General features: G+C 46.8%; 1 protein-coding gene across 1 annotated transcript; it reads left to right on the top strand.

Moving 5' to 3' along the window:
- The first annotated feature begins 1,344 nt into the window (after positions 1-1,344).
- On the top strand, positions 1,345-7,732 carry LOC123760187 (GATA zinc finger domain-containing protein 14-like). Its single transcript, XM_045745695.2, has 2 exons — positions 1,345-1,518; positions 6,761-7,732. The coding sequence occupies exons 1-2, from the start codon at positions 1,345-1,347 to the stop codon at positions 7,730-7,732; spliced, it is 1,146 nt and encodes a 381-aa protein (XP_045601651.2).
- Positions 7,733-17,468: the final 9,736 nt, after the last annotated feature.

The raw sequence follows: 17,468 nt of genomic DNA, 5'->3' as shown, positions 1-17,468 counted from the left end.
AGTGGATACCCAGCATGGAAACTCATTTCGCCTCCAACACGTAACCTGTCTACGATCAGGAACCAAAGAACCAACCCACTGAGTGTGAAGTGTAACGTGACGTGTAGTGAGGTGATGACTCTCCTCTCACACTACACCTGCGGGTCCTGGTCACACCTCGCCCCTCACCACTCTGGTCCTGCCAGGGGCAAGTAGTCAAACACGGCGCACAATGTCCCTAGACTTTAAACCCTTTTTTCCAGTTCCTGCTCCTCACTGTATTCACTGCTCACTCTCACGGCATTTTATTGTATTACCAACAGCCTGTTAGACCAAGTTATCAGATGACAGGTCTGGCCTCCAGGCCAGGCTTGGAAGGTAAATCTTACAGATTGATATACTCAATATACTCAAGGTATATTCCAGACGATATATCTACTATTGAGGAGCAGCATTGAAATGTATAAATACCAGACTCTAGACCAACCTTGGAACATATACACACTAGAACAATCCTGGAACATATACACACTAGAACAATCCTGGAACATATACACACTAGACCAACCTTGGAACATATACACACTAGAACAATCCTGGAACATATACACACTAGAACAATCCTGGAACATATACACACTAGAACAATCCTGGAACATATACACACTAGAACAATCCTGGAACATATACACACTAGAACAATCCTGGAACATATACACACTAGAACAATCCTGGAACATAAATCTACATGTAGAAAATAGGATGTCAGTGTGTCTGAGAGTGTTGCCCAAGGATGAGGTCAGATGCTCGCTATAGTTTTATTACATTTAACAGAGTGACTGGACGGGTTGTGGTTGGCACCATTGTATCACCTTTAATGGATGTTCTGCCACCATCGCAAACCTTTATAGTGTCTACCACATCAAAGTTTGATGGAGCGCTGACGGTTAGAGAAGCTGTGATGTATCTGACGCTCTCTGGGCAGATATAGACGAGAAGTTGTCCATGCTTAGTTCTAGGCATAATGTAGAGTCCGAAGGGAGAACCTTGAGGAAGTTAACAAGTTTTAACAAGTGCAACCGTAAAATTCCACGACCAAACAATAGCTACGTCAACCTCACCAACTATCACTCCACATCCAAACAAAGACAATTCCACAACTTTGCACTAACCTGCCACTTTCCGTTTTCCCTGAAACCTTATCAGAAGCAGTTTTAAATCGACATTTTATTGGACGACATGAAGGTAAGTGCAGCTGCATCCTTGCAAGGAGACTTTCTAGCACAGGTGAGTAAGGAAAGGGGAATTTTGGAAATCAATATCCTTAAACACAACTATGAAGAAGCATGAAGACACCTCAGGTCCATGGAGGATATTACCGTACGCAGAGCTGAAAAGATCGCCGCATTAGTTCTCATCTCTACCCAAGAATACGCTGCTAAACTGAATCACATTTCTCAAGATGAGACCAAGTTCCAGAAAATCTCCTGCAGCCCAATCGAAGAGAGTAAAAGGAAAGTCAAGAGCATAGTTGACACAGTCAGTTGAACACAAGGAGGTAAGCACCTGCTAAACCTCCAAGATGATTACCACCTGGTATACGTCTGTGGTAATGTATAGACTCACAAACAAGGGAACAACCTGAGAGCAAGTATTACCCCCTACACCAACAACAACAACCTGGCTCAATACCCTTGTGACCGACACCAACACTCACTGACCTCAGGCCAACACACCTGAGGGATTAATAGCCTCACTTGACGCTCAATCCTTAGTCACCAATGTCGCTGTAGACACTACAGTCAACAACATATGAATGGACAAAGTTTATCGAGATCACTCGACACCAAAGTGGGATATCCCAGAAACTGCACTTAGAAGCCTTTTGGAGACGTGCCCAAAGATGGCCCTTCCCCTTCTCTCCTCCCCGCCCTTCCCCCTTGGGGAGACATGTACACACACATCGACGGAGTAACAATGGGCTCTTGTGTGGACCGTGTGGGTGTGAAGGTGGTGCCGTGCCTGCGGTGGGGCCTGGTGGGAGTGGTGTGGTGCGGCCTGTCTCCAAGCGTTCGCGTCCCCCACGTAGATGACGGGGTTGTGCGGGGCTCCGAATTGCTTCCTGCTTCCTTAATCACCTGCCCCCCCTCACCTGCCCCTCCTGCTGTTGGAACCCCGCAGTGGGGGGGTTGCCCCCCTGATGATCGGGATCTCATCGTAGTGCTGAAGAAAGATATGCCCCGGGGGTCCTTGGCTCCTGTGCCCAGTGGAGGGGACAACGCCGCGCCTGCGTCCCGGCGGGTCCCCCTCCTTCGTTGCCCCGGTCTGGGGAGAGCCTTGTCCCGGCTGCCGAGGTCGTGACCTGTGTTGAACAACCCAACACCCGACCCCTGAGGGTCGGGTGTTGGGTTGTTCTCGGGATGCCCGGGTGCTTCCGATCGCGTGTCTTCCACTATCTGGGTGCCGCGGGTGAAGGAGTTCCCGGAGAAATATTAGTAGATGTCTTACACACAACGCTATACCATGGATCAGCTGACGTCAAGAACTCGATGTCCCGCCCTACTGTGCGACAAGTCTCCCTCTACCATCCACCACTGTTTTAGTCGCCGCTCCTCTATCTACGGCACGACGCTACTGGCACTTTTGTCAGTCTTATCCTCCTCGCCGTCACTGTGTCTCCCAACATCTGTCCTGATGCAGGCATCAGGAGGTTAAACCCTTCATGCAAACTGCATCTACTCTCAAGAAGAAGAAGAAGAACTCGCTTCATGCAGATCGGCGTTCAGTCCCCGACCGTCCAAGTGGTTGGGCACCATTCCTTTCCACCGTCCCATCCCAAATCCTTATCCTGACCCCCTTCCCAGTGCTATATAGTCGTAATGGCTTGGCGCTTTTCCTTGATAATTCCTTCCTTCCTTCCTTGTTAATTTCTATATCGGCTCCCTGGAAGAGAAGATCTTCAGAACTATGACCAAACCCCAGAATTATTGCTGGTATATTGATGACATTCTCATCTGTGTCCGGGACCGTCAAAACCTGGAAAAGATTAAGTGTGGCTTAGCGAGTCCTCGGTACTCCAGTTGACACATGAACTTGGTATCGACGGTGCACTCCCTTCCCTGGACGTACACGTCAAGACCAGAGACGTCACCGTCACCACTGACGTCTACACCACACCAAGAAACATGGGCAGGTGTGTGGACGTCCTCGGAGTGCCCCTATTGATATAAGAGTGATTCATCATACGATGACTCAACCCGTTCTCGCAAATTTAATAAGTCAATATTGACTTTACGAATTTGCGAGAACGGGTTGGATGACTAGTCTCCAACAAGCAGGAGCTCTAAGAAATCATACATAAACTAATCACGAAGTGACACTAGACAAGGGTTCGAGGAACACACATAGATGCTTAATTCTGCAACTAAGGGCAGGAGAAGGAAAAAATCTAAGATATACCAACACAGCTACGACTTTGCCTCACTACCAACACTGAGGTCTTGATCCCATCCAATGGAAGACGACGTCAAGGCAAAACAATCCCCGCCCATTGGCCAGCTCCTGAGCTCCTGGGATTGACGCACCTAGCCCCTAGCTCCTAGCCCCTAGCCCCTAGCCTCCACCTCGCCACTACCCCAGTATATATTCCCTCTCACCATGCCTCACCTCAAGATGTTCCAGGCAAGAAAGAACGTTGTATGTATAATGCATCAAAAACACACACACACACACACACACACACACACACACACACACACACACACACACACACACACACACACACACACACACACACACACACACACACACACACACACACACACACACATGGGGGACATGATCACCACATTCAAGATCCTCAAGGGAATTGACAGGGTTGATAAAGACAGGCTGTTTAACACAAGGGGCACACGCACTAGGGGACACAGGTGGAAACTGAGTGCCCAAATGAGCCACAGAGATATTAGAAAGAACTTTTTTAGTGTCAGATTGGTTGACAAATGGAATGCATTAGGAAGTGATGTGGTGGAGGCTGACTCCATACACAGTTTCAAGTGTAGATATGATAGAGCCCAATAGGCACCGGAACCTGTACACCTGTTGATTGACAGTTGAGAGGCGGGACCAAAGAGCCAGAGCTCAACCCCCGCAAGCACAACTAGGTGAGTACACACACACACACACACACACACACACACACACACACACACACACACACACACACACACACACACACACACACACACACACACACACACACACACACACACATATATATATATATATATATATATATATATATATATATATATATATATATATATATCACTAAGAATTCTTTGACCCGCCAGGATTCGAACCCATGCCGTCCAGGTTCACCCCTAAACGTACACAGCACCGTGACCAAAGCACCAATGATCAGTGGTCACTGTACTGTATACGTTTAAGGGTGATCCTGGACGGCATGGGTTCGAATCCTGACCGGGTCAAAGAGTTCTTAGTGATATATGGCTTGCGTGTTCATGCAGCTTTCTCACACACACACACACACACACACACACACACACACACACACACACACACACACACACACACACACACACACACACACACACACACACACACACACACACACACACATATATATATATATATATATATATATATATATATTAGTATATTTTGGTAGCATTCTTTCCTGTAGACATTAGTTTACACACACACAACTTTAACTGAACAGCGTTCAAACAGCTTCGATTTTATACCTGCATTTGGGTGAGGTGATATGTTACAACAGTTTTGGATGAGGTGAAAACAAACTTTCAACACAAGACAGAACACGAAACAATGGGTATAATATTTTGTAAGTTAAAGGGAAGAATAGAAGTAACTGCAAAGGGCCTATTGGCCCATATTTCTTGATGCTTATATATTGGTGCGGAGTGCTTGTGCTGGTGTCGACTTCTTAATGTGTAGTGCCTCGCAGATATCAAGCCGCCTGCTATCGCTGTATCTATCGATGATTTCCGTGATTTTTGTTAAGACTTCTCTGGTGATGGTCTGGTTGTGGGAAGAGATTATATGTTCCTTAATGAAGCCCTGTTGCTTATGCATCGTTAATCGCCTGGAAAGAGATGTTGTTGTCTTGACTATATACTGAATTCTTTGAGGCTCACAGTCCCCAAGTGGACATTTAAAGGCATAGACGACATTGGTCTCTTTTAAATCGTTCTGCCTTGTGTCTGGAGAGTTTCTCATGAGTAGGCTGGCCGTTTTCTTGGTTTTATAGTAGATCGTCAGTTGTATCCTCTGATTTTTGTCTGTAGGGATAACGTTTCTATTAGCAATATCTTTCAGAACCCTTCTTCCATTTTATGAGCTGTGGAAAAGAAGTTCCTGTAAAATAGTCTAATAGGGGTATAGGTGTTGTATTAGTTGTCTCTTCAGAGGTTGCATGGCGTTTCACCTTCCTTCTTATGATGTCTTCAACAAAACCATTGGAGAAGCTGTTGTTGACTAGGACCTGCCTTACCCTACAGAGTTCTTCATCGACTTGCTTCCATCCTGAGCTGTGGCTGAGAGCACGGTCGACATAAGCGTTAACGACACTCCTCTTGTACCTGTCCGGGCAGTCACTGTTGGCATTGAGGCACATTCCTATGTTTGTTTCCTTAGTGTAGACTGCAGTGTGGAAACCTCCGCTCCTTTCCATGACTGTTACATCTAGAAAGGGCAGCTTCCCATCCTTCTCCATCTCGTAAGTGAAACTTAATACAGAATTCGGCTCAAATGCCTCCTCCAGCTGCTGCAGACGTCTGACATCAGGTACCTGCGTAAAAATGCCGTCAACATACCTGCAGGTACACACATTTTTATATACCAGCATTTATTTTATCCCTGTGGATACTCACATCACCAAGCTGTCCCTGTGGATACTCACATCATCAAGCTGTCCATGTGGATACTCACATCATCAATCTGTCCCTGTGGATACTCACATCATCAAGCTGTCCCTGTGGATACTCACATCATCAAGCTGTCCCTGTGGATACTCACATCATCAATCTGTCCCTGTGGATACTCACATCATCAAGCTGTCCCTGTGGATACTCACATCATCAAGCTGTCCCTGTGGATACTCACATCATCAATCTGTCCCTGTGGATACTCACATCATCAAGCTGTCCCTGTGGATACTCACTTCATCAATCTGTCCCTGTGGATACTCACATCATCAATCTGTCCCTGTGGATACTCACATCATCAAGCTGTCCCTGTGGATACTCACATCATCAAGCTGTCCCTGTGGATACTCACATCATCAAGCTGTCCCTGTGGATACTCACATCACCTAACTGTCCCTGTGGATACTCACATCACCAAACTGTCCCTGTGGATACTCACATCACCAAACTGTCCCTGTGGATACTCACATCACCAAACTGTCCCTGTGGATACTCACATCACCAAACTGTCCCTGTGGATACTCACATCACCAAGTCACCTATCAGTGGGTACACACTGTCAGCTGCCCTAATATATATCATAATATCATAAATGATATCATAATACCTGATATCATACCTGATATCATAAGTGTCAGCTGGTGGGAGCGGCCAGCGCACCCAAGCCCCTGAACACCACGATCACCAAGACGAAATTTCCGTCAATATTGCATTCTCGCTCAATGTGCATCGTTAACGTTGTCTACGGTATTGTTAGAGGATAACTACTTCCGCCTGTCCGTCTGTCTGTCTATCTGTCCGTCTCTCTGTCTCAGAACAAGTCCAGTTATCACAGAAGTAATGATAACACCATCCACCGTACTAATAACACCAACCACCGTACTAATAACACCAACCACCGTACTGATAACACCATCCACCGTACTAATAACACCAACCACCGTACTAATAACACCATCCACCGTACTGATAACACCAACCACCGTACTGATAACACCATCCACCGTACTAATAACACCAACCACCGTACTAATAACACCAACCACCGTACTAATAACACCAACCACCGTACTAATAACACCAACCACCGTACTAATAACACCAACCACCGTACTGATAACACCATCCACCGTACTAATAACACCAACCACCTTACTGATAACACCAACCACCGTACTAATAACACCAGCCACCGTACTAATAACACCAACCACCGTACTAATAACACCAACCACCGTACTGATAACACCAACCACCTTACTAATAACACCAACCACCTTACTAATAACACCAACCACCGTACTGATAACACCAACCACCGTACTGATAACACCAACCACCGTACTGATAACACCAACCACCTTACTAATAACACCAACCACCGTACTGATAACACCAACCACCTTACTAATAACACCAACCACCGTACTGATAACACCAACCACCGTACTGATAACACCATCCACCGTACTAATAACACCATCCACCGTACTAATAACACCAACCACCGTACTGATAACACCAACCACCTTACTAATAACACCAACCACCGTACTGATAACACCAATCACCGTACTAATAACACCAACCACCGTACTAATAACACCAATCACCGTACTAATAACACCAACCACCGTACTGATAACACCAACCACCGTACTGATAACACCAACCACCGTACTAATAACACCAATCACCGTACTAATAACACCAACCACCGTACTGATAACACCAACCACCGTACTAATAACACCAACCACCGTACTGATAACACCAATGTTAATTAAAACTAATACTAATGAAAGCTGTTTCAATACAGCCAAAGTCACTGGTCAGCATATTTTCTTGTCAATTATAACCTAGTCAAAATATAACATAACTACAACCAAGTGAAAATATATCGATACGAAATTATAATATACAAAAAATATTAATTTGTAACGTTCAAAATGTAAACAAACTATTGTAAACACTAAGACACTAATTGATCTATTGACTAATATATAAATACTAATATACTAATCTATAAATTAATCTATTATAAATAAACTATTGTAAATATCTCTTGGCAAAATCTTCAGCAAGAACTATTAACAAGATCATTCACTACACATACTGCCCCTTTGTCCTTCCCGCCACTATGTAAAGGGCATCTGAGACGAGGCACAAAAGCCTAAGGCACTTACTGTATTTACATAACCGATCCCATATTATATATAAATAATGAACTACAAGCCCACTTATCCCATATTTTTTACAGGTACCCAGAGATGCCTAGTGGAGGATAGCCGCTATAAGACATGATATAGTGATCTCAGGGCACTATGAGACATGATATAGTGGTCTCAGGGCACTATGAGACATGATATAGTGATCTCAGGGCACTATGAGACATGATATAGTGGTCTCAGGGCACAATGAGACAAGATATAGTGCTGTCAGGGCACTATGAGAAATGATATAGTGCTCTCAGCGCAATATACTAACACATATATATATATATATATATATATATATATATATATATATATATATATATATATATATATATATATATATATATATATGTTTCATTGAATATGACCGCATATTCTGTATTTATTATTTTCTGGTTTAGGGCTTCTATCCCTCTAACTATTTTCTTAGCATCAGGGCTTAATTGAAATAGGAGTTCTCCAAAACTCATTTTCGTACTTTTAAGGTGAAGAAAAGAAGTGATTTACTATAGAGTGTATTACACTTATTTGTATAATTTGCACGACGTTTCGAACCTCCATGGTTCATTCTCAAGTGAACAGATCTTACAATACTAGTTGATTTTATACCCGCATTAGGTCAGGTGATAATACAATGTAGGTGAAAACATGGGGGGATACATAAGGGATAAACATAGGGGCTGCAGAAGGCTTATTGGCCCATACGAGGCATCTCCTATCCAAACACAAAGATTAATCCAGTGTAATTGTGCCAATTACACTGGATTAATCTTTGTGTTTAGATAGGAGATGCCTCGTATGGGCCAATAAGCCTTCTGCAGCCCCTATGTTTATCCCTTATGTATCCCCCCATGTTTTCACCTTCATTGTATTATCACCTGACCTAATGCGGGTATAAAATCAACTAGTATTGTAAGATCTGTTCACTTGAGAATGAACCATGGAGGTTCGAAACGTCGTGCAAATTATACAAATAAGTGTAATACACTCTATAGTAAATCACTTCTTTTCTTCACCTTAAAAGTACGAAAATGAGTTTTGGAGAACTCCTATTTCAATTAAGCCCTGATGCTAAGAAAATAGTTAGAGGGATAGAAGCCCTAAACCAGAAAATAATAAATACAGAATATGCGGTCATATTCAATGAAACATGTTTGAAAGAAAACCTGCTGCCAATATATATATATATATACATATATATATATATATATATATATATATATATATATATATATATATATATATATATATATATATATATATATATATATATATATATATACGTCTTCACGTGACCGGATGTGTGGGGTTTGTCCCCTCACTATGAAGTGGCCGGATGTGTGGGGGAGTGTCCCCTCACTATCAAGTGGCCGGATGTGTGGGGTGTGTCCCCTCACTATCAAGTGGCCGGATGTGTGGGGTGTCCCCCTCACTATCAAGTGTCTGGATGTGTGGGGTGTGTCCCCTCACTATCAAGTGGCCGGATGTGTGGGGAATGTCCCCTCACTATGAAGTAGCCGGATGTGTGGGTGTGTCTCCTCACTATCAAGTGGCCGGATGTGTGAGGTGTGTCCCCTCACTATGAAGTAGCCGGATGTGTGGGGTGTGTCCCCTCACTATCAAGTGGCCGGATGTGTGGGTGTGTCCCCTCACTATCAAGTGGCCGGATGTGTGGGTGTGTCCCCTCTCACTATCAAGTAACCAGATGTGTGGGGGTGTGTCCCCTCACTATCAAGTGGCCGGATGTGTGGGGTGTGTCCCCTCACTATGAAGTGGCCGGATGTGTGGGTGTGTCCCCTCACTATCAAGTGGCCGGATGTGTGGGGTGTGTCCCCTCACTATGAAGTGGCCGGATGTGTGGGGTGTGTCCCCTCACTATCAAGTGGCCGGATGTGTGGGTGTGTCCCCTCACTATCAAGTGGCCGGATGTGTGGGGTGTGTCCCCTCACTATCATGTAGCCAGATGTGTGGGGTGTGTCCCCCTCACTATAAAGTGGCCGGATGTGTGGGGTGTGTCCGCTCACTATCAAGTGGCCGGATGTGTGGGGTGTGTCCCCTCACTATAAACTAGCCGGATGTGTGGGGTGTGTCCCCTCACTATCAAGTGGCCGGATGTGTGGGGTTTGTCCCCTCACTATGAAGTGGCCAGATGTGTGGGGGTGTGTCCCCTCACTATGAAGTGGCCGGATGTGTGGGGTGTGTCCCCTCACTATCAAGTGTCCGGATGTGTGGGGTGTGTCCCCTCACTATCAAGTGGCCGGATGTGTGGGTGTGTCCCCTTACTATCAAGTGGCCGGATGTGTGGGTGTGTCCCCTCTCACTATCAAGTGGCCAGATGTGTGGGGGTGTGTCCCCTCACTATCAAGTGGCCGGATGTGTGGGGTGTGTCCCCTCACTATGAAGTGGCCGGATGTGTGGGGTGTGTCCCCTCACTATCAAGTGGCCGGATGTGTGGGTGTGTCCCCTCACTATGAAGTGGCCGGATGTGTGGGTGTGTCCCCTCACTATCAAGTGGCCGGATGTGTGGGGTGTGTCCCCTCACTATGAAGTGGCCGGATGTGTGGGGTGTGTCCCCTCACTATCAAGTGGCCGGATGTGTGGGTGTGTCCCCTCACTATCAAGTGGCCGGATGTGTGGGGTGTGTCCCCTCACTATCATGTGGCCAGATGTGTGGGGTGTGTCCCCCTCACTATAAAGTGGCCGGATGTGTGGGGTGTGTCCGCTCACTATCAAGTGGCCGGATGTGTGGGGTGTGTCCCCTCACTATAAACTAGCCGGATGTGTGGGGTGTGTCCCCTCACTATCAAGTGGCCGGATGTGTGGGGTTTGTCCCCTCACTATGAAGTGGCCAGATGTGTGGGGGTGTGTCCCCTCACTATGAAGTGGCCGGATGTGTGGGGTGTGTCCCCTCACTATCAAGTGTCCGGATGTGTGGGGTGTGTCCCCTCACTATCAAGTGGCCGGATGTGTGGGTGTGTCCCCTTACTATCAAGTGGCCGGATGTGTGGGTGTGTCCCCTCTCACTATCAAGTGGCCAGATGTGTGGGGGTGTGTCCCCTCACTATCAAGTGGCCGGATGTGTGGGGTGTGTCCCCTCACTATGAAGTGGCCGGATGTGTGGGGTGTGTCCACTCACTATCAAGTGGCCGGATGTGTGGGTGTGTCCCCTCACTATCAAGTGGCCGGATGTGTGGGTGTGTCCCCTCACTATCAAGTGGCCGGATGTGTGGGGTGTGTCCCCTCACTATCAAGTGGCCGGATGTGTGGGTGTGTCCCCTCACTATCAAGTGGCCGGATGTGTGGGTGTGTCCATTCACTATCAAGTGGCCGGATGTGTGGGGTGTGTCCCCTCTCACTATCAAGTGGCCAGATGTGTGGGGGTGTGTCCCCTCACTATCAAGTGGCCGGATGTGTGGGGTGTGTCCCCTCACTATCAAGTGGCCGGATGTGTGGGTGTGTCCCCTCACTATCAAGTGGCCGGATGTGTGGGGTGTGTCTCCTCACTATCAAGTGGCCGGATGTGTGGGTGTGTCCCCTCACTATCAAGTGGCCGGATGTGTGGGGTGTGTCCCCTCACTATCAAGTGGCCGGATGTGTGGGGTGTGTCCCCTCACTATCATGTAGCCAGATGTGTGGGGTGTGTCCCCCTCACTATCAAGTGGCTGGATGTGTGGGTGTGTCCCCTCACTATCAAGTGGCCGGATGTGTGGGGTGTGTCCCTTCTCACTATCAAGTGGCCAGATGTGTGGGGGTGTGTCCCCTCACTATCATGTAGCCAGATGTGTGGGGTGTGTCCCCCTCACTATAAAGTGGCCGGATGTGTGGGGTGTGTCCGCTCACTATCAAGTGGCCGGATGTGTGGGGTGTGTCCCCTCACTATGAAGTAGCCGGATGTGTGGGGTGTGTCCCCTCACTATCAAGTGGCCGGATGTGTAGGTGTGTCCCCTCACTATCAAGTGGCCGGATGTGTGGGGTGTGTCCCCTAACTATCAAGTGGCCGGATGTGTGGGGTTTGTCCCCTCACTATCAAGTGGCCAGATGTGTGGGGGTGTGTCCCCTCACTATGAAGTGGCCGGATGTGTGGGGTGTGTCCCCTCACTATCAAGTGTCCAGATGTGTGGGGTGTGTCCCCTCACTATCAAGTGGCCGGATGTGTGGGGTGTGTCCCCTCACTATGAAGTAGCCGGATGTGTAAGGGGCTGTGCGCCTATAAATCATATATGACGTCATGTTCTGCAACAATCAACAATTCATACTGCAGTTACAACCTCCTCCGTTGGCAGCCCTGGTTGACCACGTTGGCAGCCCTGGCTGACCACGTTGGCAGCCCTGGCTGACCACGTTGGCAGCCCTGGCTGACCACGTTGGCAGCCCTGGCTGACCACGTATCTTTAACTCTAGTGTGTTTGCTATATTCTATATTCTATATAACATTATTTATAAAACACTGGGAATTGTCCACAATGAATAGTGTTATACCAAGATTCCCGTTTTGTCCAATTAATTTTCCGAAATTCGAAGAAAAAAGATTTAAAAACCATATTTAAACATTGCCTTTGTCAGTATAACATATTTATACACTATTTTACGACTGGGAACCTTGTAATTGGTCTATGATTCCTTCCATAGGTTAGATTACGTTAGGTTTGGTTAGGTTAGGTTATGTTAGGTTAGGTTAGATTAGGTTAGGTTAGGTTACGTTAGGTTAGGTTAGATTAGGTTAGGTTAGGTTAGGTTAGGTTAGGTTAGGTTAGGTTAGGTTAGGTTAGGTTAGGTTAGGTTAGGTTACGTTAGGTTAGGTTAGATTAGGTTAGGTTAGGTTACGTTAGGTTAGGTTAAGTTTGGTTAGGTTAGGTTACGTTAGGTTAGATTAGGTTAGATTAGGTTAGGTTAGGTTAGGTTAAATTAGGTTTGGTTAGGTTAGGTTATGTTAGGTTAGATTAAGTTAGGTTAGGTTAAGTTAGGTTAGGTTAGGTTAGGTTAGGTTAAGTTAGGTTTGGTTAGGTTAGGTAAAGGTTAGGTTAGGTTAGGTTAGGTTAGGTTAAGTTAGGTTTGGTTAGGTTAGGTAAAGGTTAGGTTAGGTTAGGTTAAGTTAGGTTAGGTTAGGTTAGATTAGGTTAGGTTAGGTTAGGTTTAAGTTAGGTTAGATTAAGTTTAAGTTAAGTTAGGTTATGTTAGGTTAGGTTAAGTTAGGTTAGGTTAGGTTAGGTTAAGTTAGGTTAGGTTAGGTTAGGTTAAGTTTAAGTTAGGTTAAGTTTAAGTTAGGTTTGGTTATGTTAGGTTAGGTTAAGTTTAAGTTAAGTTATGTTAGGTTAGGTTAAGTTAGGTTAGGTTATGTTTGGTTAGGTTAGATTAAGTTAGGTTAGGTTATGTTAGGTTAGGTTAAGTTTAAGTTAAGTTTGGTTAGGTTAGGTTAGGTTAGGTTAGGTTTGGTTAGGTTAGGTTAGGTTAGGTTAGGTTAGGTTAAGTTAGGTTAGGTTAGATTAAGTTAGGTTAGGTTAAGTTAAGTTAGGTAAGGTTGGGTTAGGTTAGATTATGTCAGCTTCTTTGGTTAAATTTCTGCGTTACTAGGATGCGAGTTGTGTTAATCCAATAACATAGAGATTAACATTAAGAATACCGTGTGTGACAGTAGCACATCCAGCCAACACCCGCAGCTCCCCAGCCAACACCCGCAGCTGCCCAGCCAACACCCGCAGCTCCCCAGCCAACACCCGCAGCTGCCCAGCCAACACCCGCAGCTCCCCAGCCAACACCCGCAGCTCCCCAGCCAACACCCGCAGCTCCCCAGCCAACACCTGCAGCTCCCCAGCCAACACCCGCAGCACCCCAGCTACAGGTGTTGAGCAGCACCTCAGAGCAAGCACCATTGTGCACAACAGGCAGTAGAAGACAAGCAGGTTGTGTGGCGTGGTTCTGCTCCCGCCAGACAAGGCCCAACCACTCCTGCAAGCGCTTGTCGAGGCAAATTTGATTTAGTCAAGGGTTGGAACTGATCATCTTCCACCCCCCCCCCCCTGCAACATATTATATACCTTCAAGACGACACAAATTGGCTGTCAAGAGTAGTGTGAAGCCCTTCCATCAACGCCTCGCGTGAGTAAGCCGCTACTAATCGCTGACATTATAGCCACCGATGGGATTGGTCAGGAAGCGAAAAATCAACTAATCATCGAGAAAATCGATGATGTAATGTAGGCAGGACTTGCAGCCAATCACCGCCTGTGGCGCTCACTTCCTCCCCAGCTCGGGAAATGAGCGCCCGCGCTCTCTCCTTGACCTCCAAGGTATTGATGACTCCTCAGCTTGTGGTGGGGAGTACCCAGCATGGTCCCGCTGGGGCCAGATTCACGAAGCAGTTACGCAAGTACTTACGAACGTGTACATCTTTCTGCAATATTTGACGGCTTTGGTAACATTTATTAAACAGTTTACAAGCATGAAACCTTCCCAATCAACTGTTGTTTTTGTTATAAACAGCCTCCTGGTTTTCGGAGCTCATTAACTGTTTAATAATTGTAAACAAAGCCGCCAAAGATTGAGAAAAGATGTACAGGTTTGTAAGTGCTTGCGTAACTGCTTCGTGAATCTGACTTCAAGTTGACGGAACCACGTCAGTCAAGTTGAAAGACTCGTTGATGATCGACGCTCAGATGAGGTGACACGGGCTACCTTGACACCACAACCACACCTCTCAGATAGTAAGTCGCATTTTGACGTATAATTACCCTCTTCCCCCTACGGCCCAAAATTGATGTATTAACAACGGTTCCCAATATTGATGTGATGTCAATTTTGGGAGCTCAAAAACCACCCACGCCCTCACCAGTCATGATAACACTACCCACGCCCTCACCAGTCATGATAACACCACCCACGCCCTCACCAGTCATGATAATACTACCCACGCCCTCACCAGTCATGATAACACCACCCACGCCCTCACCAGTCATGATAACACCACCCACGCCCTCACTAGTCATGATAACACTACCCACGCCCTCACCAGTCGTGATAACATTACCCACGCCCTCATCAGTCATGATAACACTACCCACTTCCTCACCAGTCATGATAACACTACCCACGCCCTCACCAGTCATGATAACACCACCCACGCCCTCACCAGTCATGATAACACCACCCACGCCCTCACCAGTCATGATAACACCACCCACGCCCTCATCAGTCATGATAACACCACCCACGCCCTCATCAGTCATGATAACACCACCCACGCCCTCATCAGTCATGATAACACCACCCACGCCCTCACCAGTCATGACAACACTACCCACGCCCTCACCAGTCATGATTACACCACCCACGCCCTCACCAGTCATGATAACACCACCCACGCCCTCACCAGTCATGATAACACTAGCCATTATTTTGGAAACATCTCACCATGGGAGCATCTCACCATGGGAGCATCTCACCATGGGAGCATCTCTACCATGGGAGCATCTCACCATGGGAGCATCTCTACCATGGGAGCATCTCACCATGGGAGCATCTCTACCATGGGAGCATCTCACCATGGGATCATCTCACCATGGGAGCATCTCACCATGGGAGCATCACACCATGGGAGCATCTCACCATGGGAGCATCTCTACCATGGGAGCATCTCACCATGGGAGCATCACACCATGGGAGAATCTCACCATGGGAGCATCACACCATGGGAGCATCTCACCATGGGAGCATCTCACCATGGGAGCATCACACCATGGGAGCATCTCACCATGGGAGCATCTCTACCATGGGAGCATCTCACCATGGGAGCATCACACCATGGGAGCATCTCACCATGGGAGCATCACACCATGGGAGCATCTCAACATGGGAGCATCTCTACCATGGGAGCATCACACCATGGGAGCATCTCACCATGGGAGCATCTCACCATGGGAGCATCACACCATGGGAGCATCTCACCATGGGAGCATCTCTACCATGGGAGCATCTCTACCATGGGAGCATCTCTACCATGGGAGCATCTTACCATGGGAGCATCACACCATGGGAGCATCACACCATGGGAGCATCTCTACCATGGGACCATCTCACCAGGGGAGCATCTCTACCATGGGAGCATCTTACCATGGGAGCATCACACCATGGGAGCATCACACCATGGGAGCATCTCTACCATGGGACCATCTCACCAGGGGAGCAACTCACCATGGGAGCAGCACACCGTGGGAGCATCTCACCATGGGAGCAAGGAAGGCGCTGGACAGGTCTCTAGGGATGCTGAGGGAGTTATTGAACATTATCTCAGAGATAAGGAGAGATGTGTGCTCGCCAGGCAGGTAGAGAGGGAGAAGGGGGATAAGGAGAAGCTGAGAGAAAGGAAGAAAGAGGAAATGAAGAAACGAATGGGAAGGAGCAAGGAACCAGGAAAGGGGAGTGAAGGAAGAATGACAAGCGGCTTGTTAGGAAATTAGAAGTGGTTGTAAGTGAGGCCGTTGTGGTTGGCAATTATGGAACAATTGTTAACAAAAAATAGGTTTAGATGTAAGAGAGGAAAGGTTGTATGGCTGGGGTGTTCTTTTAGCATTGAAAGAACATTTTATATATATATATATATATATATATATATATATATATATATATATATATATATATATATATATATATATATATATATATATATATGCGAACAAGCCTGAATGGTCCCCAGGACTATATGCGAATGAAAACTCACACCCCAGAAGTGACTCGAACCCATACTCCCAGAAGCAACGCAACTGGTAACTACAGGGCGCCTTAATCCGCTTGACCATCACGGCCGTCAAAAGGAAGTGATAGCCGAGGCTATTTGAGCCACTTCCCCGACGGCAACTCGGATGGTAATCTTGGGCATAGCATTTCACCAAATCACCTCATTCTTTGGGGCACACGTGAGGAACACAAATGCGAACAAGCCTGAATGGTCCCCAGGACTATATGCGAATGAAAACTCACACCCCAGAAGTGACTCGAACCCATACTCCCAGAAGCAACGCAACTGGTAACTACAGGGCGCCTTAATCCGCTTGACCATCACGGCCGTCAAAAGGAAGTGATAGCCGAGGCTATTTGAGCCACTTCCCCGACGGCAACTCGGATGGTAATCTTGGGCATAGCATTTCACCAAATCACCTCATTCTTTGGGGCACACGTGAGGAACACAAATGCGAACAAGCCTGAATGGTCCCCAGGACTATATGCGAATGAAAACTCACACCCCAGAAGTGACTCGAACCCATACTCCCAGAAGCAACGCAACTGGTAACTACAGGGCGCCTTAATCCGCTTG

The sequence above is a fragment of the Procambarus clarkii genome, chromosome 16, assembly GCF_040958095.1.
Source record: "Procambarus clarkii isolate CNS0578487 chromosome 16, FALCON_Pclarkii_2.0, whole genome shotgun sequence".
NCBI lineage: Eukaryota > Metazoa > Arthropoda > Malacostraca > Decapoda > Cambaridae > Procambarus > Procambarus clarkii.
Note: the sequence above shows the minus strand (reverse complement) of the source record. Positions and strands in the feature narration are given on the sequence as shown.